Here is a 27,756-nt window from a genome sequence, read left to right as displayed (position 1 = left end):
GCAAGGTGATCGCATCTATGTAGAGAGCACTATAAGAGCATGTAAGGAGAGAGTGGATGTACACACATGGGCACTTAAACAAGGTGATGAGATATTTTCCATAGTAGTTCATGCCTTGAATTGCTCTGCACAAGGACAACACAAATGCTTCAAAATGTATGAAATTGATCAATTGTTCAGGGACCACCAGGGGGGGGAAAGAGAGTTGGCTCTGAGAAGAAAGGAGGCAATGTGGATTATGCGCTTACGAGCAGTAGAGGAAGGTTTGAATATAGACCACGATTTATAGTTCTTTTTGGTAGAATAATCGTCCTCAAGATTGGCTCACATTGTGACAAGTTCAGTTTATTTCTCCATCATGTAATTGGTCATCTTAATCTAGTTCCTATACCTTTCGTCTCATTTCCCAACATAATTATTATTATTTTTTTTAAATAATCATTGATTGATTTTGGGGCATGGCAAGACTTTGCTACATAACACACATGTGACCTACAGGTTATAATGTTTATGGATTTCGGGATCATTATGATGTGACCAAGCTCAGATGTTAGGGCTTCCCTTTTTCACATTTATCACAAAATATTCTCTGGCCTTTTGTTTCTTATCGGGTTTATATATCCTCATCTTTAGATGTATCCAGTGCTGGTCATGCATGTAACGACTAATGGCGTCCATTTGTGTCAGTGTGCACAACTTTGACACTTGGAAGATTTTTTAGAGTTATTACATGGTGGGTGTGACTGTTCCGTTTGCTATTCCTTGAAACAACTCACATTTATTACTCACCCGACCTTCTGGTATAAAAGTAATGGTTAATTAGGTCCTTTGATGGACTTGGACATTAGAACATTATTCGGCACATGACTGGGACTCAGAAAACTTGGCTACAGAGAGGACGTGCGACTTTGCTCTGTGAATTTTATTCTTCATTTGTATTCTTTGGATGAGGCTTCACATGCATTATTAACCCAAATTCGGGTGGATTGATAGGTTATTATTTTTTGTATATGGGTGAATCCAATTCCGGGTATAATATGAGTATGACAATAATTTGTAAATGTGGCGTGGGTCCGTTTTAAAAACAGGTTGTAATCCTCTGTGCTCTCCAAGTTAAGATGCCTGCCATGGATTGATGTATAGTATGCTGCTTTGACGGGGAGGATTACACAGATCTAGTATGTTTTTGCTTTCACTTATATTAAAATAAGGTATCAAGATGGCGCTCGGGTTTGAACTTATCAAAAAGCAGCTTTGACTTGAGTGGCACATAGTTATTTTGTCAGGATGAACACGACATGTATATGGAGTGATGCACATAACTGAGGGAGAAATACATATTTAAACTTTTAGGATTACCGGAAGGATGGTCCCATCAGTTTAAAGGAAAAGAATATACATTTGGATATACTGCCTTCACAAGACGGACAGGAGAGGTGACTTATTTACCACAGTAGACGAAGTGGATTACTTATTGGTGAGTGTTGCATGGGCTAATGGCCAGGGCTTGGTGTGAAAAGCAATACTTACAATCGGACCTGATTTGCATCCTTTTTAGTTATTTAGATTTGGAGGGAATGTTGCTAATAATGAATCCATGTAGCATCGATGAACTCAGCTGTCGGCACTATTAAGTGGATATTTGGATTGATTACATATTCTTTTGTTTAGGAGAGAAATACTACATATCTGTGGGCACTGACAGGCATTCTTTTGATGCTATTATTGGGAACAACTCTTGACGTGTTAGGTGCATGTTTTCTAAGGGAGAGCACTTGAAGGGTTTTTAGGATGCCACGCTTTGCAATGAATTGATGGTTTACTAATTTGTCTGTATTTTCACTGGCCCCTAGTTGTGATGGATTGTGCATGACACAGTGACTCTATCCATGAATGTCCTTTGCATTATACTGTAGTCCTATTTGTATTCTGTACAGCAGGACTTAATATGGGGTGGTTACATTGATATGAAATTTGATATGTATTGTTCTAATCTTTTAGAAACCACTACACATATGTCACCATAATATATTTGTGTGCCATAAATATGTACTGTAGATGTTCTCACAATAGAGATATTTTATTTCTTTTAGTTTTCAGCCCTGATGAAGTCATAGAACTGTATGCTCAATGAGACAAAACAAGTGTTGGCTAAAAAAGGGGCTAGAAGTCTGAAAATAAAACTACTAAAGAAAATCTGATGTTTAATGATTATACATGGTACTGGCATTCACATTTTGCATTTGCTTAAGACTATGTTATTAAGGTTTGGAAAAGACCAGCCACCTATTTTAGTAGGAGTAAGGAAATTGAGCATCAGGGGTATTGAGGGGGCAAGATGGCGGCCGAGACCTCGGCCGAGTGAGGTAGCGTTTAGCTCTGCTGGACCGCAACGGACCACTGAATGATGGTTTTGCCCTGCAGTGCTAATATACGGCGAAATTGAAGATAAACGTAAAGAAAAACGATACGAGATTATGGCCCTCGTCTCTCACCTGGCTATTATCAGACTTGCTCTATCTTCGAAGCTGCAGTGGTTCTGGCGGGCTGCTCAGCGTTCAAGCCTCCGCGCACCGGCGTCTCAGGTGCAGCTTCTCCCCTCCAAGTCCGGCGTTTCTCCTTCAGTCTTCCCCTTGATTTTGAAGATGCCACCGAAAGCTGCCTCTAAAGCGGCTGCCGCTTTGAAGTCCCGCAGGACATTGACACGAAAGGCTTTGGGATTGTTTGCCAGAAAGGCCGAGTATCGAGCATGGACAAACTTTCTTCTTTGAATCCTGCGGCTGCAGCTGCCATGTCTCTGGTGCCCGCTAAGGGGCAGACGCTGCCTGAGATGTTTGACAGGCTTGGAGCCAGAGAAAAGGTTCCGATGCTGAACGCAGCTGCCAGTCTATCTGCTGTTACTCCGGGGGATGCTGCGCTGATTTCTAACGGCTTGCTCGGTAAGGAGGGGGCAAAGCCGCAAGCGTCTAATGATTTAATGCTCCCTCATGCTGAGGCTGTTGTTGTCAATTCTGCTATATCACAGAATTTTTCTTTAAATCCACCTATTCCACCCCTTCATAATGCGATAAGCTCTGTGCATATAATCGCTCCTGGGGATCCACCTGGACTTAAGAAATTAAATGATACTCAAGAGGAAGCAACACGGACTCCAGGTTCTTCTAATGCTGTATCTGCTCCGGCTCAGCGCATTCTGGGTAATGTAGTTCAATCTCCTAACATACTTATGCCTGCTACTCTGGAGCTGCCCACAGAACGACCTCATAATGCTAGGGGCTCTGAGGTCAGTGAGTCTACAGACAAGTTTTATTCCGTGTCCGACCATTCTGTGTCCGGGGAGGAGGACGATCCTGATCTTCAGTGGTCAGATAATGATAGTGATGCGGCTGACTGGCGACTTAGTGAGGCTTCAAAGGATATGATAGCAGACACGGTGCGCAAGGCCCCTGGGTCTAAGGCATCTCTTCAGTACATTGAGCAAAATCTACAGGGCGACCGCCGAGAGGATCAGCCTCAACTCAACCTGCAGGATGCCCCAGGCAATAGTGGAGGGGACTCTTTTGATATTCCGGAAGAGGTCTCTTTGGTAACAATATATCGTACTATAATGTTGCACAGAGAAGCGACAAGGCAAGAAAACATTCGTTCTCAAGGCGTTTGTCGCAAAATGCAGAATTCCCTGCGCAGTGTCATCAAGTCCTCCGCTGAGACCACCGCAAGGGTTGCGGAAGCTGAAGAACGAATTTCAGCTCTCGAAGATGCCGCAGCTACACAGAAAGATCTAGTCATGGAGGTTAAAGAACAGCGCAAAGATATTCTATGGAAACTTTCCGACCTTGAGAACCGGGCCAGAAGGAATAATTTGCGCGTCTTGGGGATAGAGGAAAACAAGGAGGGCGATGATGTTCGAAAGTTCATTGTGGAGCTTTTCGCAGATGCTTTTCCAGAGGTCACCCAATGGGACTGGAAGCTTCAGATTCAGAGAGCGCATCGTTTCCCATTCACCAAGAAAAAACAGTCCTCTGCTAGCGCTAATAATCCCTATCCTCGAGCCATTCTGGTCTGCTTTAATAACTTTCTCACCCGTGAACGCATATTTGATCTAGCCAGACCTAATAAAAAGCGGTCTGCCAAGGGTTGTCAATTCTTTGCCCGTCCGGACTTCTGTGCAGAGACAGTTGACCGTCGCTGGCATTTACGCCAGCAAATCTCTTTGTTTCAGGCGAAGGGGGCCCAGGCGTTTTTGCTCTTTCCGGCAAAATTAAAAGTGATTTTCAAGGGCCAGACAAAGTTCTTTTTGTCGGAGATATCCGCTAAGGAATTTTTGGATTCAATGTAGCCGAATTGTCTTATGTTTTTTTTTTTTTTTTACTTGCAATTGTAGGGCAGGTTTCATCATATATTGTTTTTTTCTCTTTTAGGTCTTTGGGGATGATCTGTTTCGTATATATGAACCCTTGAACTTTTTTCTTTTGCTAATGACATTCAGGATCATCCCCATCTCTTTCTGTAAGGGAGAAACTGTTGGTCCAGCGGAGTGTGGGGTAACGCTTACTCAACCATCACAAGGACTCCGGTCCTGTGCTACGAATGGGGGGAGAGGGGTATGGGGGAGCAACGGGTGGGTGGGTGGGTTCAGCAGGGGTGGGGAGGGTGGCAGGGCGGGACCATCGGGTGGTGTGGTGGTGGTGGGTGGAAGAGGTGGCTAGATTTACTGATACAGATTTTAGTAGGAGTATTTCAAATGCATTTAAGATGTTGTCAACTCACTTATTTTTCAGGATGGATTGCAGTAACATATTCCATAAAATGCTCAAATTGTCTGTCAGACGTATCGCTCTTTATCATAATCAATGGGAGGTCCTAGATTGATGTGTGCAACTTGGAATATTTGCGGATTGAATGACCCTAAGAAGCGTAGGATTTTTCATAAGATGTTACAGGTGATGCAGGTGGACCTAATCTGCCTGCAGGAAACCCATATTCCCTGGGGTAGCCGAGGCTATCTCAGATTCTTGGGTTATGATTTAGTCGCTTCCACCCGACAAACTTCTACCATCAGGGGTGTTGCTATTATTCTAAAAACCGGGGCTGGGCGGGTTAAAAGGATAAAGCAGGATAATTCAGGCAGATGGCTAGTCGCGGAATTGTTGGTCAATAATTGTCCGCTCTCTGTATGTTCGATATATGCATCTAATTTAGATGACCCGCAGGTCCTGAGGGATCTAAATTTAGAATTAGCTACATGGCCACACCCATTGATTTTTTGTGGGGACTTCAACATTAATATCCCTAGTCAGCTAGACATTACAAAGTATAGTGCATATGTCGGGCAGAAGCCCCAAGTTTACAAGGTGCTCCGTACCATAATAATCATCCAAATCAAGATGGGTTTACTTTTTATTCACTACTCCACAATAAAATGGTCCGCATTGATTTTGTTTTTATGTCTACTGAAGTTGTGGGGTCTACCAAGATTCAAACCAATCCCCAGACCATATCTGATCACAACCCCATCATTTTTAGTTTTCCATGGGACCGTCCCGCTAATCAAATTAGGTCATGGACCTTTGATGGGAAACTATTATTTGATAAAATTATATCAGGAACGGTTGTTGGTTTGGATCCCAGAGTTTTTTAAAATTAATAGCTCCACAGCATCGGTTGGCATTGTCTGGGATACTTTTAAAGCCGCCCTGCACGGCGAAACTAAGAGAATTGCGTCCTATCGCTGGCAAACAGAACAACAGACTGTTTAAATTAGAGTAGCAGCGATTCAACAAGCAGAGCAGGATTTAAGCACCAACATTTGTAGGGTGGAGGATGTAACAATAAGTCAGAAATTGGTTGCTTTAGCAAAGGCTAATCTTTTGGAGCCTTTCTATGAGGATATAGCAGCCAAGAATTTCCAATTTCAATCTTCAATGTATGAGGTGGGGGAAAGGGCTGGAAAGGTTCTAGCAAAACGCCTACAGCAAAGGGCAGTAGCTAGTCAAATTCTTAGGGTCAAGGATCAGTCCGGCATTATTCAAGACTCACCTAGGGCCGTTGTAAATACTTTTGTTGATTTTTATTCGATCTTATATACCGAGGAGTCAAATATAATTGAGCAGCAACAAACCCGGTTGGCGCAATTCCTTGAATCTCTCGATACTCAGAAGGTCACCGCCGATCAGTATCTAATTCTCGCAGAACCTATCAGCTGGGAAGAAACCGCGGCTGCTATAAAATCTCTTTCCAACGGTAAAGCAGCGGGGCCGGATCTTATCCATCTTGAATTCTATAAGACCTTTTCACATTTATTTAAGCGGCAGTTGCTAGAGGTTTTTCAACTTGCCCAGACGGGGGTTGTCCCTGATTCCTGGCGGCAGTCGACAATTGTTTTGTTCAAGAAGAAGGGTAAGGATGAATTAAATCCTGCATCATATCGGCCCATAGCGCTAATAAATACTGATAGCAAAATTTATTCAAGGATTTTAGCTTTTCGTTTAGCGCAAATAATTCTTCCCTTAGTTTCTATTCGCCAGCATGGGTTTATTCCCAGCAGGGATACGACTGACCATATTAGGCGGGTTATTGCCCTCCTAGATTGGGCTAAGGTGACAAATTCTCCCCTCGGGGTGATCCTGTTGGACGCCGAGAAGGCGTTCGACAGGGTCTCCTGGGCGTACCTATGGGCTGTTTTGCACTGGAAGGGCCTACCCTGGAATTTATTCAGGCTCTACAAGCTTTGTATATATCCCCAACCGCTAAAATACGTATTTCAGGGAATGAATCATGTTATTTTTCTATTAGCAGGGGCACCAGACAAGGATGCCCCTGCTCTTCCCTTCTTTTCGCTTTATTTATTGATCCTTTTTTGTCTTTGATAGAAAAATCCCAAAACATTTCTCCAATTATTGTTCATGGAATTGAATATAAGGCATTGGCATATGCCGATGACATAGTGGTACTAACAAATAATGTCGCCGGCTCTTTTGCGGCATTGGAGATTCTGGCAGCCCAATTCGGCTCAATCTCGGGCTATAAGCTAAATATTGCAAAGACGCAAATTCTACAAACATCGGCCATGCCAATATCCCAAGTCCCTATTAGTGCACAGGCAACATATTTGGGTATTCAGATTTCGGCTGATGTTGAGCAGATTTCGGATTTGAACTATTCTTCTGTTACTGATCTGCTCCACAATAAGCTAGAAAGACTTGATCATTTGCATCTTTCTTTATTTGGGCGCTGTAATATCCTCAAAATGTTTGTCCTTCCTAAATTATTATATTTATTTAGATCTATTCCACTTTTAATTTCCAATTCCACTCTAATAAGAGCTGAAAGGATCTGTCAAAGGTTCTTATGGGCGTATCGTAAGCCAAGAAGGGCCACCAAATGGACCTGTCTCCCGCAGGACCGTGGGGGGTGGTCAGTCCCAAACTTAGCATATTACTACTGGGCAGCTATGATTCAACATTTCGTTCTTCCACTATTAGGGGAGACTGCCGAGATTCCGCTGCATTTGGTGCCATCAGTATATTCAATTGCATTAGGAGATGCCACAAAAGGAATACTAACACGCATTCTTGAGCCAAGCTATTTAAAAAAAAAACAGATTTATGGTGGCGTGGGCACTATTCGCGATTTGGCAAAAAGTGCGGCGTCATTTTCATATCCCTAAACTTAATTATTACACGCCATTAAATGCCTCTGGATTACCCCCAGTAATATTTCAAGAGGGGGTAGCCTCCATCTGGGCTTCTCAAGGTTTGAGGGATATTGGAGATTTGGCTGACTTTGGCCTGATGGCCTCCTTTTTGTCTTTAAAAGACAAGTTTCAACTACAGTCTAATCATTTTTTCAAATATTTACAATTTAGAAGTTTCCTCGATAAAAAACTCCTGTTGAACCCAACTTTGTTTGATAAAATTATAATTGTGGAATTAGTAAGAAGGAAAGTAAAAATTGGGATTTTATATCAGTCTTTTCTGTCTCAACTCCCAGATGACTTAACCGATCATAATAATAAATGGGCGATTAAATTTGGAGTACCTTGTGTTGATTTAAAATTCCCATTGACGTTAGCTAGGTCCGTTCTGGTTTCCGGTACTCTTCGCACCCAAAGTTATATGGCTATGTTCAATCTTTATTACACGCCTGCAAAACTGGTCAGATGGGGGGCTGTTAGTGGGGGTAAAAGCTCATTCTGTGCAAGATGCAAATTCCCATCTGCAGATTCCCTTCACATGTTCTATGACTGCCCTGAGTTGTCACTCTTTATCAATCAAATCGAAACCTTTCTCATGCAGATCACTCGATCCTCAATTAAAATTTCTGCAGAAATGGTAATTACTGGCTATCAATATTCCACGGCCCCTGAAAGATCAAGATATATGCAGGCTTTCTTGTTTATTGCAATGGCAATGGTGAGACTCTGTATCACGTCTCTCTGGATAAATCCTGAACCGCTCACCTTCTGTCACTGGCAGGCCAGGATGTTGGCCTGGTTCAAATTAGAAACTTCTGTACAAAAGTTCAGAGGGAAGAGACGACATTTAATTGCTTCTAAGAACTGGGCTCCTTTTGAAGAGTGGTTGACAAATTAATAATGTACTTCAGTTAATGTATCGTTTTCTATGTATATATTTCTGTATGACTTTGGTTTTAGTGTTTAACTAACAATGTATTTCAGTTGTACAATTTTCTATGTATATATGTTAGTATGATTTTGGTTCCAGTGTTAATCTCTCTCCCACCACCATGGGATAAAACAAAAAAACAATAAAAAAAAAAAAGAGCATCAGGGGTATTAATATTGCCAAATAATCTTGCTTCAAGAGCTCTCTACTTTGCGAAAGAAAATAGCGTGTAGGTATAACAGTAGTGATGTAAGCAAACACTAACATTTTGGAAGACTCAACATCTTCATTACGTTATTGCTCCCAATAAGGCCCAGGGGTAAACTGTTGTATTGCTCAAACAGTTGTTTAATGTTGCAATCAATGGGCTATAATTTGATTGTAAGAAATCTGGTATAGTGAAGATATGTGCATGCCCAAATACTAAACAGACTCAGCATAAAGATTGGCCCCAAGGTGTCTTGGTTGATGGGGAAAACATTCTGACTGCATAGCAACTCTAATAATATTCTCACACAATAGCAATGCGCGGTGATGAAGTTGATGGTGAGGGGCTCAGGATTTCCCAGTCAACACTAAAGTTGATTGTGAAATTTTGCAGTTGGTGTGTTAAAATATTTTAAAAAATAAGAGAAACAAAATAAAACATATCAGGAATCAGGTTGTCTGTCAATATTTCTATGAAATGAGAGCCTTAAATAACTGTGATTATTCTGTCCTCCCCTATCTCTGGTTTCATGTTATTGCATTGCATTGCCTGCTTGCTGAAAATTAAATTGTTATAGATGTGACATTGATTTGAGATTATTTTATCTACATTGAATGAAGAATCCTTGTATCTGCTGCTTCCGCTTCAATCCCCCTGCTGTGATTGAGAAAGTAGAGGAAGAACAGCAAGTTGTTTATTCCTTTATTTGACCTGGAAGGACATGTCCTGTAGTTGTGTGATCACAAAGTATCCTTGATAAATTGATGATCAGTGAATCCTCATGTTGTCACTGATCTGCCACCAATAAATTAAAGTACACAAGTTTAACTGACACTCTTAGAGGTGTCATGATTCAGAGTGATATATGTACACATTGCAGCAAACCATTATGTCTATCAAGCAGAACAAAGATGGACAACGCCATTAATTGCTGCAATCTTGGATGAGATAGAATAGATATCCTGCCTTGGGAATAGAACCGTCTGACCATTCTCTGAATCCAAAAATATTGTTTTAAACATCCTAACATAAATATTTAAAAAAACGATAGTTATTAAAATATTTTTCTTCACTGTTTGGAATTGGAAATGTGACAAGAGGCTATTATAGCCCAATATTTACTCCCCTAATTCCTCAAATTAGAGCAGCCCACTCTGACTACAGCAATACATACTTCGGTAAAGGGGTGTACCAGATGCTCCAGGCCCCCAAAAGCATACCTATCACTAATGTGACTTCTCCAGGGGTACCAGCCCACCAATGGTGTGAGAAACCCATTGGACCCCAATTCTGGCAGTCTATTATGATCCCACCAGAGGGGTGCCGGTACCCAATTTCCATTTAGGCACTTTGACTCTTCCCATCCTTGCTCTACTATTGAAGGATCTCACTTGAAGTTATAAGTCTAGCTACAATCAGGAGTGTTGAATAAGAGAACAGTTCTTTATTGAATGTTATACCATCCAAGACTGTCCATCTGATAAGCTCAGGGCTTAATTTGAAAAGAAAGAGGACCCAGGGCCCAAGGTGTTACTTAGGAGGCCACTGCAGGTTGAGCTACCAACTGGAACTGCCATGACTGCCACATACCAGTATAAATTCACCCCACTAAATATCACATGATGTTCTCTATTAGGTACTAGTGAAATTACAAGGACCGTAAATAAACATTGGGAAGTACAAATTACATAGTACCTGTAGGCTGAGATGAAGAGGTTTGTGTGTGTGTGGGGCCTGTGAGTCTGTGTGTGTGTGTGTAATTGAACGCAATCAACATCAGCTATTTAACAACCTCACCTTTTTTTCACATGTATATGTTCCAGTTTTGGTGCTATTCTCTGAAATCTAGCATGAAAATATCTAGAGTCACGTGCCATACTAATGCATCTTAGATAATCAGAGTGCCCCTCATCTGGATGATGTAAAGCCTCTCTTTACTTCTGGACTCTATGTAAGCTTGATTTTGATTTGATTTGATTTTATAATTTTATATAGCGCTGAATCACCCCTGGGGGTATCTCTGCGCTTGCAACAGCGGACTTATCTTGGACTTAGAAAAGATATGTCTTCATCAGCTTTCTGAAACGGAGAAGGGGCATTTCTGTGCGAAGGTATTGGGGAAGACTGTTCCAAAACATAGGAGCCAGATACGAAAAGGCCCTGCAACCAGAACGGGCTTTTTTTATTCTAGGAACACAGAGAAGTTTTTTTAGATCCTGATCTGAGTGAAGATATAGGATTATAACTTTTCAGTTTCCTAGTAAGATAACGAGGACTAAGCTCGTTCAGAGCCTTAAAAATCATGCAACCTGTTTTAAATTGCACTCTTTTTCTGATTGGCAACCAGTGTAGTTCATGCTGTAAAGGCAAAGAGGGGGTCCTAGTGGGAGAATCAGTTACCAGACGGGCAGCTGTATTTTGAATATCCTGCAATTTGTCCAATGAAGCAGCATGAGCAGAGAGGAGAAGAGCATTACAATAATCGATCTTGCTCAGGAGCAAAGCCGGAATTAAAGTCTTCGTGGTGGAAAGTGGAAGCAGCGGAAAAACTCTTCTAAGTAGACTTAAGATGTGATAGCAAGACCCGGCAATTGTATTGACATGGGTCTGCAAGGTAAGTTTCTTATCAAGCTTAATGCCCAGATATTTACCTACCTCTTTAGGGGCAGGGGCTTTACCCAGCTCCTCAGGCCACCAACTAGGAGACCAACAGATGTCAGCACCTCCGAACAACAGAATCTCAGATTTCTCAGAGTTTAACTGGAGATAGTTGGTTTTCATTCAGGAGGCAATAGCCATCATACCCTGAGAGAAGATGGTTTGTATGTCTGATCTCGTTTTGTCGAAGGTGAGGAGGAGTTGGGTATCATCTGCGTAGGAGATGGGGTTAAACCCCAGATCCCTCATCAGTTTAGCCAGGGGCGTCACATAGATGTTAAATAAAGTAGGGCTCAAACATGAGCCCTGCGGGACGCCTCTGGTAACCTGTGTGGGAGCCGATGAAAAAGGGCCCATTGACACTGCCTGAGTATGGTTAGACAAAAAATCTGACAACCAGCTCAATGCAGATCCGTTAATGCCAAGCTCCAATAGTCTATGCAAGAGAACTTGGTGGGAGATGGTGTCGAATGCTGCTGAAAGGTCAAGCAGCACCAAAAGTGCCGCTTGACCTTGATCCAGAGCCATTCTGATATTGTCCATTACCTCCACCAAGGCAGTCTCGGTGCTATGTTTAACACGAAAGCCTGACTGAGAAACATCCAAAGCACTAGAAGCTTTAACATGTTTCAGTTTTCCTTTCTGTATGCATGAAAGCTGTGAGCCATAAGTGATGAAATAAAAATACATTTTTTGTTTTCATAAATTTCATGCTCTATATTTCCTTTTTTTCTTTACCACGGACAATGATATACCACAAATTCTTCAATGTGCCAGAAAATGTGAACATGAAATATGGAATGCTTCAAGCTCCTACCTTTCTAAAGTGAAATGTGAGAGGGTGGGCTTGGCTGTGCTATGAATCAAAGTGGTCACGGAGCTCCGGCATTGACCTATGTTTGGGTGTTCCATTCCATGGACTGTAGACAAAGAGGCAGGTTTTTCGAGGTGTCTAAGGAATCTAGTGTCCTCTGTAGGTCTGGGAGACCCATAACTGCAATAGTGCCCAGGACCATGTGCCTGACATGAAGGTGGCTGTTGAGCTCCCCCTGTGCAATCCAGACACAGCACAGTGCATGTCTGAGCAGCAGACCTTAACATAGCATTCCCTGGCCCTTGAAACATGAGATGAGTGGTGTGCACAAGAAGAGATTGTGGGAGCCAAGTCTGAATGGATGTCAGCTACCACAGTGGGCCCTGAGTGGGGCTCTATTGCAGAGAAATGGTGCAAGGAAGGTATAATTGGAACAGACAGGGCATGGGACCAACAAAACCTGCCTACCGCATGTTGGGTGACTTAATTTCTCACAATGGTTGGCATTAACCAATAATTTTAATATTCGGAGGTGGGACAGTTACTCGTAAAAGATGGCCCTTATGCTACTCAAGGGGAACTGGAAGAGGGAAATGGGAAAATTGAAAGGCTTTTGTTTACAGATAGCAGCAGCAGCCGGTATCAGTGGATGATGCAGCAAGTTGAAAAACTGGAGCGAAGGAAGCAAAGGGTTTGGTTAATGAATCCCTTATTGTAGTAGCATTCAAGAATCTCTAAAACACAATTGCCAACATAGACTATAAGGTAACTTTGATGGACTCTCTCTAGTTCCTGTATAGACTAAAGATTGATCAAAACTGACGGGAACCACAAGAGGCGATAGCGCAGATCTCCTGTGTGGAAACTACAGTCTGTGAGTAGGAAAAGGCTAAGGAGGATCTGAGTGTTTCCAAGAACAGAGCAAACCAGTCTTGATTGATACATAAACCCATATAGAGATTGTGGAGGATTCCACGAGGGTTAATAATATTGGATTTCTAGGAGTAACTTGCAATTTTTATAAAATTGATGTCTTCTGGAATCCAGAGTGTTCATGAGAAGAAAATTCTGTAGGATGCAAGCCTTGCAGTGGTACCACTCTGTAAGGTCTACACGCACTCCACTGGAGGATCTACTGAAAATGCGGAATTCAAAAGCTCCATGATGGTTGAACTGATTTACCCAATCGAATGAAAAGTAGTCCTGCCAGAACTCAAGAAAAGGCAGACTGGATTCTCATATGGAGACCAAATCCAGATTTTTACAGATTACATCAGCTATACTATGCTATCTCCTCCATTTGTTTCCTGCCAGTCTTGCTACAGCAGACGCCTGAAATTATAAGTTCAACTGCACTTGATTTCCATCAGTGGCACAATGTTATAACTATAATGAGGTATCACCTCTGTCTACCATTTCCCTTACAGTGCGTTCTTGACATACGGGATGGAGCACTGCCTCAGGGACATATTCATGGTCAGTTACAGTTTCATATTACAAACTATTGCAGTGCATACACTCATTGGCATGGTTGGGCTACAGGTGGAGCAGCTGTATTTTTTTCAATAATAATACTTAATCCTGTATTGATATGTGGGATCAAGGAAATCTGCAGCCAGCAGGAACTCTGCTCAACTGCAAGAAATTTCCTGAATTTGTGCACTTATCTTAGTCAAAGTCCAGTACACTATGGCTCAGAAGTAGAAATCCCAGTCCTCCATGGTCGAATCAGAACAACATACAAAAAGCAAATAGTGAAGGCAGCGTACACAAAAGTAGGAGTTAATGTGTTTTTTAATTCAACCTTCTGCTTCATTCACAGTATTGATATTCTAAGCAAGATATCTTGTAGTCACTTAAATTTAGTTAGCAGCCATGGTCTCTTCAATCCATTGGTTGTAGTTGCAGACCTTGGCGTAGACTCCAGGGTAGTTCCTCTGAGCGCACCCATATCCCCAGGAGACAACACCCTGGAGCTCGCCGTTGCAGACCACTGGGCCACCAGAGTCACCCTGATGGAGAGAAACAGGTATTACTACACAGTACTGGATATGTTGTTGCTTAAAACAAACATATGTTGAAAATCAACTTCTCATACTAGTCTGTACTACAAATGGATTAATGAACAATGTAGTAGCAAGGCTCCTCAAAGAACAGACCATAATGCCCAAGGAAGTTGAATAGCACAAAGTCCATGCTCTAATGCAATACTCAATTGTACTAACTGGTAAACTTGGAGTATGTGGAAACTCATAAAATATTCACAAACATTAACACTTCTAGTTATGAGAAACACTGACTGTGCCACAAAGAGGTGGAACACAGTCTGTGTACCCCTGAAGGCTAACTTTTAGGGCAGAGGGAGTCCTATGGACCCTTCCCAGAAATCTTCATGCAGGCAGATGAAGTCATTGGCTGCACCCTCCTGCAGGGGAAACTTTGTCCCCCTTTGAAAATCAGGCTGTGTAGCCACCAACAAAGTGTATGATGGCTGCTCCACCATTCAATAATGCACTGCTCAGAGGACAGGCTCACGGTTTTTTCTGCACTGAGGGCAGTGCATTAACTCTAATAGGGTGCACTGACCAGGACGGCACGCAGTGCACCCAGTTAAACGTGTACCGTGATGCAGACCAGGACAGTACGCTGTATGCATAACATGGGCCCTGGCCTCCAAATGTTTCTGTTACTGCTGTTTGGTCATCTCTTGTTTTATCTTTCTTCTCAAACAGTTTTTTCCCAAATTCAATAACATATTTGATAAGGATCTTCTGAAGATCATAAAACCGGGATTTAAATAAAGCAGGTCCAAAATACAAGACCAGCAGAGCACTTTACAAACATTTGATTGTCAAACATTTTCAAAGGCAGTGTTGGATAAACAAAGGTTACAGAGTAGAGTCTTTTCTTAAGTCACATAGGTTATAGATTACAAGTTACAGAATGGAGTATTTTTAAAAACATTTCACAGCATTTGGAATTCAGGTTCTGAGGTGAGCGATTGACCAGAACCTGTATCATCCTAGATCAAAAATAAATGCACTCTATTCATGAGCAAAGAAATCAATGTGCTGAACCCGATCTACCGTCTCCCCAGCCCACCCTTGCCTGCTAAATTATTAATGAGATGGAAGCTGTTTTAACTGCTACCAGAAGGCTGAGTGCTTGGGTGTCATCCTTCGCATCTGACGACTATTGCCTTTTCCTTGTGTAGCATGACGTTTTTGTCCCAGGGAACTGTTTTATCTGCTGTCTTACCAGCTCTCGATCCAATTAAAAAAATATGTGCCATTGGTTTATAGGGGTATTGGTCAAAAAAACCTTATTACATCTACAAAATACGCCAGAGTTAAAAATAAATTACTGGATGTATCCCGCTTCAAATTCACTCACACAATATGAATTAGGACTATACATTTCTCAGCAAACCAATACATGCAGAGCAGTATATAAAAATGGAGTCCACAGTGGTTTCCAGTCATCAGTTCCCCACGAATCCTTTATATTTTAAAGTTTCCTCATCCGCCATCTTGGAAGAAGCAGCTCCAAGCTTCCTGTTCTATATCTATCCTATGTGCACATTCTAGATTGGAATCAAGAATTTTGCAGCTCAATACATAACAGTGCTGGCCAATAGTGTAGACTGGTATATTTTTCCTATTTTCTTGAAACTTCTAAATGATATATCTATGGGAAGCTGTATGCATGGTGGCTTGTAGTTTCACTCTTTCATTTTAAAACAAAGTGTGCTCCAGAAAGAATGTCCTTAGGGTGTGCAGGGGCAAAAGTGACTGCCATTTAATGGTTTATGATAGTGGTACCACACGCCTTCTCTTCTCTTTCCACTGACCCAAAAGTCTAAGACAGACTTCTCTGGAATGGGAAAAGGAGACGGCATGGAAGAGCTGCAGACAGTGGGGTATATTTACAATGAAATGTCGGAGTGCGGAGCTGCGCCAAATTCGGCAGCGACGTGCTCTGACATTGCCAAAACACAGGAATGTGCCATATTCACAACACTACAGCACACCCCTGTGTTTTCTCTAGCGCTGACGCTAATATTAGCTGCCTAGCACCAACGCAGGTACCCTTCCACCATAGTGCAAGTATGTCTGCGATGCAGGGAATGATTGTTTATGTGCAGGAAGGTGTCCCTTCCTGCAAATAAACAATCAAAAATGGCGATTTGTTACTTCTATGTGTGTTGCATTCTGCAGCACACATAGAAGTAGCACATAGTCAATATTTAATGATTGTTTATGTGCAGGAAGGGACACCTCCCTAAAAAATAAACAATCATTAATGGTGTTTTGCTCTATCTATGTGTGCTGCAGAATCATCAGAAATAGAAAAGGCAAAAACTAGGAGAAATAAAAGTATTTCTCATGTTGCGCAATTTTAACGCCTGCTATTGCATATCATTCATTTTTGGTGCTGCCTCAGGTGTACACATCTTCGTAAACCTGGGGCAATGTCAAAATGCAATAGGTGTTGCGGTGGAATGCCCACAACAACACCCATTGCAAGTTCCTTTCACGCAAAGTGATGCGTGTGAACGGGCCCTATCTACAAGGCGAGGTTGAGCCACTCAAAGTGGGTCAGCGCTTCTTTGTAAATATGGAGAAAGGCACAGCGCCATCAGAACATCGCTTAAAGTTGCATTGTGGTGGTGCTATTCCCTACTAAATATACCCCTCTGTGTTTACCCAACCTAGAGTCCTGTCCATTTTGAGCGGGTAAACCACCTGTATAGATGGGACGATTATAATTGTGGTGACCTGGGATGAGTTCTGGAAACGTCACTGATTCCGCCCATGTTATTTAAAACATACCTACCTCCAGGAAAAGGACCCACACTCCCCATCGTTTATCAGGTGGCCCCTCTTCTTTCCCAAAATTCAAATGTACTTCCTACTGCCCTTCATGGTTCTCAGGCTGCAAGTCTATTCAGAGTGGAAATAAACCTTTAAATGGATAGGTTTTTCGGTACTGACTGACTTTTGTGGTTGCCCCTTTGCAGGAACACACACAAATCCCCCTAAACATCCCTGGATTTTCAAACACATACAACGATACAGGGGGAGCATCAACATTGGGACTCAAAACCCCCTTGCAATAGTGTCAGAAAAATGAATATTGCTTTGAAAATGCATGAGTTACCTGGCAAGAGTCTTTGCCTCCCTCCAAGTATCCAGCGCAGATCATGTTATCGGTGATTTCACCAGGATATGAATCGTGGCACTGTTTGTCAGTGAGGATTGGAGCGTTGACGCACTGGAGGAGATCTGGGTAGTTACCTGCAGAAGATCATGGTGGTAGGGTTACACAATCAGAGGGCATTAAACCTTGCAAGCAATAACCTGTTTGCATTGTTCACCAATTTTAAAGAAACACCAATTTAGTAATCTAATGCATATTGTTAATTATTGTAAATAATTAGAGCAAATAGTACTCATTCAAAATGTCTGCTGAGCCAGGCTCATAAGAGGACAAATATTATGTAGCCATGTTCACACATGTGCACACATTAAACGAGATTGGTAAATGCCTGTGCTTTTTGTGTATGGTGTGCTGCATGAACAAGTCCAGTCTAAGGCATGTGACAGGAAGCAGTTGCTGAGGGGGATTCAGCTTACTCCATCCACCTTTATAGGGAGAGGCTTAGTGCACTGATTCCCCTCTATCCCCCTCCACCCCACCTCCTCCTCTCTAGATCCACCAGTATTCGAGGCCAGCTACCCAGCTTTGGCTTATACCACTGAGTGTGTGTGTTGGGGGGGGGAGGGGTCAAGGAAATATCCAAGCTAGGGCTGCTTGAGAGCTTCAAAACTTGACCCCATTACTGGGGATCCCCAAGCCTAAAACCAGGTCTCGAGACAAAAGGTAATTTGTGTATGGGCAGACAAGTGAGTCTTCTGGTTTGTGAGGTAATTGGGATAAAAATGTGGAGCTGGGATCCAGTCTGAACAATATGTGATGTGCGATAAAGAATATGTTCTCATAGATCACAACAGATGCTGTGGCAGTCTGTCTGACTTGTGCCTATTCAGACCTCACTCCAGTCACTGGTAGACGGGAAACAAATTATTGATTATCTGCCCACTTACCTTCATAACATTACCTGCTCAGACACACTCCCTTTTCAAGCAGGCAATATTTGTATTTGCTAATATCAGGTGTAGAATTGCAATGTTGGAAACTTTTCTGATGTATATTGTATCTACTAATCAATATCAATAAGAATCATATTTCTAAAGAGATAGTCTGCACACTAAGGTTAGGTAGGGTGTACTCACTGCCACTGCTGAGGGTGTTGCCCCATCCTGAGATCAGACAATCGGTTCCAGCTGGAGCGCAACTGGTGGGCAGGGGGATTGCTTGGACGCGTGCACTGAAGGTGGCAGGTGAATCGAGCTTGATCAACATGATGTCGTTGTCAATGGTCCTGGAGTTGTACTTTGGGTGCCTGATCACTTTGGCGGAATTGATGAACAGTTCACCCCCTTCAATAACTTCAATGTTGTGTTCACCGAGTCTGACCTGGATACGGCTGTAAGGGGAAGATTGAAAGTTTGTAAATATTTCTTTGATATATAAGTTAGATAGCCTAAGAAAACATTCATTGGTCTTTAAAAATGTATGTATAGCTTTGGAGTTTTAGAGATAAATTGTGGGGATGCAATTTTACAACAACCTTAGACTTAGCGTTTGCAGTGAAAGACAGGTGGAATGTCATGTTTCCACTTGTCAGGTAGGATACATTTTACTTCTGATTAACAAAAGTACACATGCAGCCTTTGATAAGATGTCATCATAGACAATAATTCCAGTCTTGGAATTTTATATGACAACCTAATGCATTCTGGGATTTGTAGTGTTGTCTTGCATCCAATGAGCTAATTAGACTAAAACACTTGATACGAGTTACTTGGATGCATGAAGCCCAGGCCTGCAAAAAGAGTCTTTAATGTTATGGAGTGAAACTGGCACTCTTGCCTTTGAGATCTGGAAGTGTCGGTGCAAAAAGGGACTGGCACTGATGCAAGCTCTATAATCTGGACCTTCTATATGCAAGGTTATCACAAATGAGGAAAACTCTTCACGAGAGATTTGAAGAGTGTTGTCAAACTAGATATTAGCATTTGCCTAGGGCTTGTAGCAAAGTGCATGTGTCAGATTGTGGTGGCATACTTTGTGAGTGGCAGACTGCCTTGCCACGAATAATGGAGCATGTTATCAGAACCATCCTCTAACGCCTCCCTGCCATTAAGACATGTGTGCACGTCACAGATAGTGTCATCAATACTGCCAAACAGTGTGTGTCTGTCAAGGAAAGTGTCCCTGACATGTTTCCTCACGGTCTGTGCAAACATTCCGGAAAACCTCTGTCAGGCGTACATTGGCACCCTGAAATTTGAAGGGTTAATGTCCATCGCTCTTGTGTTTGCCACATACTACAACAGGTATTGACAAACAAATTGGTCTGGCATTTCACATAGCTACAGTTACCTCAATAAATTACTAGAGTTCCCTTTCCAGGAAGCACAAACAATGTGAAGTGTTTAAAAAGACTGAAGCCCTTCAGAACTTTATTAGATGTCCCTCTGAAGTCAGCAGACTGTCTAAAACCTTTTTTGTTACTAACTGTTCCTCTTGAGTAAGATGCAACTGCTTAAAATGTCCTTCACAAAGTTGATGGAGTGCGGCTTCAACATAAAAATTTACAACTCTAAGAAATTGTGCTTGGTTTCAACAGGATAAGTAAATGTGGTATTTGGCTAAATATTGAGTTGCAAAAATCGAAATATCAGAAAAATAAATTTGTGATACAAAAATATCATGATGCAGAAATATCGTTGTCAAGAACATCATTTTTTACGGTAAGTAATATTGTTTTCAAGAATATAGTTTTTAATAAATAGTTGTAAATAATAGTTTTTAATTATTGCAATGTGTTTGGTTCATATATTATTTTATGTGTTAATATTGTTTGTATAATTGTTATTATTTTTTTTTAAAATATAGTTTGTAATTTTAAGTGATTTAGAATATTTAATTTACTTGTTAATAGTAATTTATAGTGTCTTAGCAGGTTGTTTCGTGCATCTATCGTATTCAAAAAGTATTTGCCAGTCCTTGAGTGCAACTCATAGTTGGGGTGTCGTGGGAAGGTGTTTTGAAGATATATATGATTGTAACTTTCTAATAAACCAACGGAATGCCGGTTCCGTCTCTTTATTGAGCAAATTAGGTGTTCTTTGAGGAATATATAAATATGTGTGTGTGTATATATATATAACTTCAACTCGTGATACAACCAATTGTTTGGAAGAAAAGACAAGTGCAGACCTCCAATTGTGCAGCAATTATTTTATTCTTCAGTCTTCTGCCATTACGCGTTTCGGCCGTACAAGCGGCCTTGATCACATGCAGTTTTGCTAATCATCATTAGGTCTCTTCCAAAGTCGAATGAGAAAGCATTACAATTATTTCATGAAGCTGCAGTTCCAGAAGCCATTACTGAGTGTCCTTTTTTAGTCAAATGCAAAAGCCTTGAAATTCCTACACTAAACTGCAGCTCCACTATTCATTACTAGGTGTCACTATCGAGTCAGATGCAAAAGCACAGAAATTCCCATTTGAAGCTGCAGTTCCAGTAATCGTTACTTGATGTCCCTCGGAATTCAACTGCAAAAGCATTCAAATATTTTCATGAAGCTGCAGTTCTCCTTGTTGTTAATAGAGTTCCAGATTGATTTAGAACCAACTGGTTTAATTATCTGAACCAAACTGAGATGGTGTGGCTTTAGAATATAAATTTGCATACGCACTTTTGCTATTTTAATCATTTGTGCTTATTTTCCATAAGATTAATTCTTGGCCAAAGCTATTTCATAATAATGAGTCCAAATTACAGATTTCAATACATTTCTTTATTTTTTTAAAGTTTGTGATGACACCCTACTAGTTATAGGAACTTTAATTCACTTGTAAGTGCAGTCCAATTATATATTTTGGTTGTTTATGATTTGGTGGGTGTAAGCTTAACCTTTGAAATGGAGAGGAATGTTTTTGCATACTGGCAGTGCTTGTATAACACTACAATAGGGTAGATGCAGTTCTATAAGTAGTTACTAGAGGGCTATGTCAAGCCAGATAGAAGTTGTTGAAATGTTAATGATCGTCCTGTGCTGGTGTGGCTTCAGTCTAAAAACCTTCATATACTCTCAGCCACTCAAATGACCTTGTGTTTCAGTCATTGTGTAGTGCAAATGTCAAACAATTTCTATTTTTGAGGAACTGTTTGTAAGTGTATATGTACATGTGCAACAAAACAATTTTGTCACTCAAAGTAAAGTCAAGCCATGGCTGGAAAGGGCTGCTCCATTGATCTATAACTTCAGCTGGGGTGGGAGGGAGTATAATACAAGGGACTTCTCAACAGATCAATGGTGAAAGAGTGTTGATTGCGAGCCCCTATATATGTAAATATTTTTTGTACAATATTTTGGGGAAACCATGAAGCTGCAAAGGCAGCAAAAGCTGTCTTTAGGCCAGACCTAAAAAACAAAGTGTTTGCCTTTATATTAAAAGTACACAGTATACAGTCCCTAATGCTTTCTTACAATAGGTCATTATGAGAATAGTTGAGGGCGTCAGTGAGAAAACTAGAATGCACCATCCTTTAAATCTGCACACGATCATGGAGAGACCTAAGATCACCAAGGTTCATACAAGGCAGACCAACGATGATCATGATTCAACATTGTTTTTACTTGCCCATGTGAGTAGTGAATTTCCTCACCATTCCTATGTAGCGCAAAAGTGATGAATCACATTTGCCTCTCAAATACATCTTTAGAGGGAGAAATGATATTTGCAGCTCTTGGGCTTGTTTGTCAAAACAGCAATTTTGCAGCTACACAGGTAAATTTCACCTCTGAACCTTCTCCTTAGTGTGATCTAAATGAGTGTGGATATTGGCATCACAATACTTCAATGATGGTTTGTGGTATAAATGCAGCAAGTAATAAGTTTAACTATGATTGAGTAATCACATTGTTTTCCATTAATGTAACTTGCCTAATTTGCAACCCAATATAATGAAAATGCACTGCAAGCACACAATGAGTTTAGTTGGCCATTTTTGGCTCGATAGTGTACAAACCAGACTAAGGGCCCGCTTCCGATGTCATTCGGAAGGCCTCCGAATCAAATTTGGCTTTACCGGATCAGATTCGTAGCCCTTCGTTTCCGAAAGCGATCATGTCCGTACGACTCGTTCGTAGATGAATTGTGCCGTGTAATGGAGCCAGATTCCAACCGAGCAATGGACAGCCGCTTCACCTCGGTCTCAGCGAAACAAAACGGCTGTTGGAAGCGTTCTTCGGGGGCCCCTTCACCCGAGGCCTTCCAAATCTGTCACGGGGGGGTGCCCATGGGTCCCCTCAATCCAAGCATGCACAATGTGGCGGTCACCATGGTCTGTCAGCCACAGGGAGTACGCATTTCCCCACCCACCTTTTCCTTTTAAAAACTTTTTGTTCTGGAAAAGACTTGCACCTGCCATATCATGTGCTTGAGTATCTCATGTTACACAGATGTTGTGAACTGGTGACAGCAAAAACCTCTGAAAAACAAACATCATTTTAACCAAATTTGTTTAACTGACCAGATGACTTACGATTTGTAGCAGTGAGCAGCTGAGACCACCCATTCATTGTTAATCACTGACCCACCACAGAAGTGGTAGCCAGAGTTCAGGGACGCCTGGTAGGGCACAGAGTTTTCAGGGCAGGTGTACCCTCCGACAATTTTGTCATCATCGTCCACAGGAAAGGCAACTGGAAACAAAGGCAGTCAGAATGTAGGTTCGGTCAATCAAGAAAAAGAATCTGTGTACACAGACAACCCATTTCATATTTTTGTTATTTTCACATACTGTTCCACTTGCTTTCCTCTTATGTTCACTGCTACATTCAATAAAATTAATTATACAGAAAAAAAGAAACTGTACTATCATAACTGGAAACTCCCACCATTTCGAACTGCTGTCCCCTGAAATGGAACTCACCATTGTTATTCCCACCCGAAAACACAACCAGAACACCCTCTAGTCAAAGCATCCTTCTTCGTTGTAATACTGAAAGATTGTGGCAAAAATACTGTGCTACAATAGTATCATAATGTTATTAAATGCCAAAATATAGTGGCAGTAAGTATATGCAGGTAATTATATCTATTTGTACCTTGAAGATTTACATATATTCAAGGTACATACATATTGAGTAAAGAATAGTAAATATACGCGTAGCTGTAAATAGTCAATATTTGGCTACAGTTGCTTTAACCCCTTCAGTGCCCATGACGAGATGGTCTCGTTATGGAGCGCGGTTGCGCTGTGCCCATGACGAGACTATCTCGTCATGAACCCCGCCCGCTAATGCAACGCGCGGCACAGGGCGGGGAAAGGGCGGGGCACTGAAGAGGTTAAACAAATATTGTTATCTGCTGTTCTTAGAAACATAAGGCATATTTGCATCTTTTTTTAAACAGCTTTTAGCAACTAATCACTAGTGTACACCTGCATGTTCCATTAAAGGCCTTTTGCTACAAATCAAGGGGACCCCACAGTGAGTTATAGATTTAAATGTCCTTCCTTCAACTTGCAAGTAAAGACAAGTATGCAACTCCATGCATTGCTCTGTTGGAGGTATTGATCTTGCACAACCATACGAGGTTCCACAGGAGGCCTTTAAGAATCCCATATGGTGATGACATCTTCTCAGCCTCAAGCATGGCCTCTGGTAGGCACCATGGTCTCAAAGAGCACAGCCTGGAAGAAGTTCTATCTATTTCATATTGAGTAGCGGAGCATTATGGAGATGATGGTTAAGGCCTCAGAATCAGTGCTGCACCAGCGACATTAAAATCTGGTTTCCTGACAACTGTAGGGATCTAAGATTTAAGTCTCAGCCTCTGTAATTATTGTCAATGGATTTGATACATGTATTTGGTTTTTGTGTCGTTCACTTGTCTGGACCACTCCTCACCAGGACCTCTAAGCCTTCTTGTTCCTATCCCCACCAAATAGAGGATGTATTAATGTGTGAGCACCCCATGTGGAGCCACCTGTGGTCTGGCATCATCCTTCCGGGTCATTCATCTACCCTCCTGAAGCTTAAGATAGCTGTGACCTCTCTGCTAAATTAAAAACTTGTAATCTGTGCACTCTGAATGTCCTAAAGACTGCAGGGCAGTTCCCTACTGCCAGTCCAGAGCTAATGCAGGATAGTGGAGGCCTCACTGCTAGGAGAGAATCCAGTGGTTTTCTCGTGAGTGACTATGTCAGCTGCAGAATGCCTGGTTTAGCAGCTAGACTGCCTGGCCGAGCTGCGGCAGAACCCGAACCTCAAGCAACAACTCTCTTTGTGAACCATGTGAAATAGCTGTAGTTACATGAAACTACTCTGGTGTTGGAACCCCTTTTAGATAGGAACAGCCTATATTTATTGATCCCATCATGATCAATGGACCTTCATCATTTGGCATGGCACCTGTTGATGATCGCCAGCACTTTGTATACAGTTGATTGACATAATTTGGGATGTAAAGTTTCCACAACAAAAACATACACCAGTGACTGAGTTTGTAGATTAGTACAAAAATGCATACAAAGTTGTCCCTATCCATATGAAAGGCAAATACCTGTTACTAACAGCCTCCAAGTCTGCAGCTACTAGACAGCATCAAACAAAACAAATTGACTGGCAAGTATCCTGGTAGTGATTAGAACATTGTTCTCAATTTCCAAAGTCAGTCATATTGCCACTTTCTACCTAGTGTAAGATCACTCCATAGAGGTCGATTATCAATGTGGGGTTATTTCGGCAAGTAGTAAGGAACGTAGCTTCTAGATCTTGGCCTGGCAGTGTCAGTCGGATGGGCTGTTTGCAGCAATAGCAAAATCAAATCACTAGTCCTGCTGACAGGGTAGAGGTAGGTGAGCCAACAGATTAACAGGGAGAGTCCAGCCAAAACTGGGCCATCAGGCCTGGTTCTAAAGGTCGTGCATGACTTGAGACCTGGAAATATTTGTAATGTAAATCATTCAATGAACATCCATGGATCACACCATTTGGGACTGATCCCAAAGTTCTCTAGTTTCAAACTGTGCAATTCATCTACTAGATGGGTATCTCTTTCTCGCATCTCTTTTACATCAAAAGTCACTGCTTTGTTGTTAATTCTTGGTACATGAGGTTAGGATTTTTCTGCAGGCAGACTCCACATGAAAGCTATTCTCGTTTTGTTCTCAGGGGTTCAAGAGGACAACAAGATGAGCCAGAGTCAGGCATCTGGCTTGGGATTTACGTAGCTCACCCACCTCTGAGACAGGGCCTGGGATTGCAGAGTAACCTACGAAGATGTGGGTGATGTGCCAGCAGGGTCGAGGGCATGGATCTGGCTGGGTACGTGACATCACCCACTCCACATCCATGGGCTACCTTCAGACCTTTAAGTGTGGTGGGTCCCGCCATGTTTCAAATGCGGCAGTAATTTAAAAACTTTGCAATTATCCTAAATTCATGTCTTTTACTGGCAAAAAAACAATGCTTGAATTTCCAAAAAAGCAATGCAGTCCCTGTTTAGACAAAATTTTCAGATTATCTTGCACTCCTTAAGAGTTTTTGTTTATTTTACTATGTTATGTTTCTGTAGTTGTTTCATGCAACATGGACATTTATGTCAACTGAATTGCCTCTAGGCATCTGGGTGTGTTATGGTTGTCGATAAGTTTTCATGATGGGACATGAGTAGGAGCTTTGGAGAGTAATCTGAAGGTAGAGTGAAATTCTCAAAGTACCTGTCAGTTTGCCATAAAGGTGTTCAGACTTCTTGCACATGCATTCCTTGGCCTCTTTGCAGAACACTCTTAGCAATGGTCACATATATAATGATCCGAGTGAAGGAGTAGCAAAGCAGTGAAAATATTGACAGCACCAAAGGAACATAAAACTGAGCTGGTGGAATGTGTGTTAGGGTGGATGATGACGTGAGGAGATGAACACATCCTGGAGTAGAAGAGAGTGGCAAGGGGGAGGTGAAGTGGATAATGATGACATGTGAGTTATAGAGATAGAAGATTACAAAAATATGGAGGACAAATATGGTGCAAGTTTCTACTAGAGTGAGAGATGGCAGAAGAAAGTGAATGAGACACTATCAAGTCCACTTCCCTTTCCACAGAACTTAGCAATGTTTAAATCTGTCTCAACTTTTCAGAACTGAAACATTTTCAGTTATCATTATTCACAACAAAGTCGTTGTTACTCATTTATGTGATACTGCTAACAAGCATTGGCAAAACCAAAGGTCTAGCTTGTTTTTTAGAAGTATGCCTGTTGTATTATATGTCTGGATGCAACTCACAGAGAAGCATCCAAATGCTGACCTAGTTTCCATGTTTTAGGCTACATCCTAAACTACATAGGACAAGCCTCTTGGAAAGGTTTCCTCATTCAAATTCTTTGCTACGACCATGTTAGAAGCTCCCCACCTTTGTAATCCCTCTTAAAACACTGGCTGCCTGGGATCAAGACCACAGTGATTCGATCAGTGCACAGTGCTGGAGCTTCATGCCCCACTCAGGCCTTACGTGTAGTGCTTGCACACCTGGGACACAGTGCTTCACCAATTGAAGTAGGCTCTTAAATATAGGATCCCCACTACAGCATTATTTCTCCTCTATCTGAATCCCCTCGTGAATGTGCGAAGCATCAAATATAGGATCTTGCATTGCTCATGGCATGCTGTACCTATTCTGTGTGGGTGGGAAGCTTGTAATCACATGTTTGTGTTCTCTACCCCACACTGCTCTCAGGAGGAGCTGCACTAGAGTGGACAACAGAGTCCAGAATACCGCACAAAGGTCCTACACTAGCGGGTCTAACTTTTCCAGAGAACTGAAAACAAATCCCCCTAACCTGTCCATGACCATGGTCCAAGGGCCTCAGCCCGCTCAATCCTTAGTAGGGAACACCTCTTTGCTTGTTGGGAAATCTCAGACTGACACCTCTATCATTACTGACTAATCTAGGCATCTGCAAGTAGTGTGAGAATAGAGTCAATAGCCATCTTGGAAGAAAGGTGAACAGTTTAAAGGTTCTAGGAACTAATATCATTGAATAGCTAGTTAACTCACCAGCTGCTCCCAGGAAGGCGAATAGCAGGAAAAGATGCATGATTGCTTGGAGTCTACTGAAATGCCTGAAGAAGGCTGGAGTATTTATACCAGCGAAATAATTCAATACCAGTCATCCAAGGTCTTCTGCATCTGCTCACTTTCCCAGGTGATTATTTAGTTTGCCAAATTGGGCAATTTGTCATGTTAGAGCCTGGCAGACCTTGCTGCAAGGGTATCTAAGAGCTAGTTGATATGCAAAGCG

General features: G+C 41.8%; 1 protein-coding gene and 1 gene segment (V, D, J or C); both read right to left on the bottom strand.

Annotated features, from left to right (window-relative positions):
- The window catches only part of LOC146813330 (T cell receptor beta constant 2-like), a 934,578-nt gene that overhangs the window by 390,770 nt on the left and 516,052 nt on the right, over window positions 1–27,756 (bottom strand).
- LOC146813339 (trypsin-like) lies at window positions 14,084–27,618 on the bottom strand. Its single transcript, XM_085620151.1, has 5 exons — window positions 27,513–27,618; window positions 22,992–23,151; window positions 18,604–18,857; window positions 17,468–17,604; window positions 14,084–14,319 (listed from the first exon to the last, which is right to left on the bottom strand). The coding sequence occupies exons 1-5, from the start codon at window positions 27,550–27,552 to the stop codon at window positions 14,170–14,172; spliced, it is 741 nt and encodes a 246-aa protein (XP_085476277.1). The 5' UTR covers window positions 27,553–27,618; the 3' UTR covers window positions 14,084–14,169.

The sequence above is a fragment of the Triturus cristatus genome, chromosome 7 (genome assembly GCF_964204655.1).
Source record: "Triturus cristatus chromosome 7, aTriCri1.1, whole genome shotgun sequence".
Classification (NCBI taxonomy): domain Eukaryota; kingdom Metazoa; phylum Chordata; class Amphibia; order Caudata; family Salamandridae; genus Triturus; species Triturus cristatus.
The sequence above is the reverse complement of the archived record's forward strand: the minus strand, read 5'-3'. Positions and strand labels throughout refer to the sequence as shown.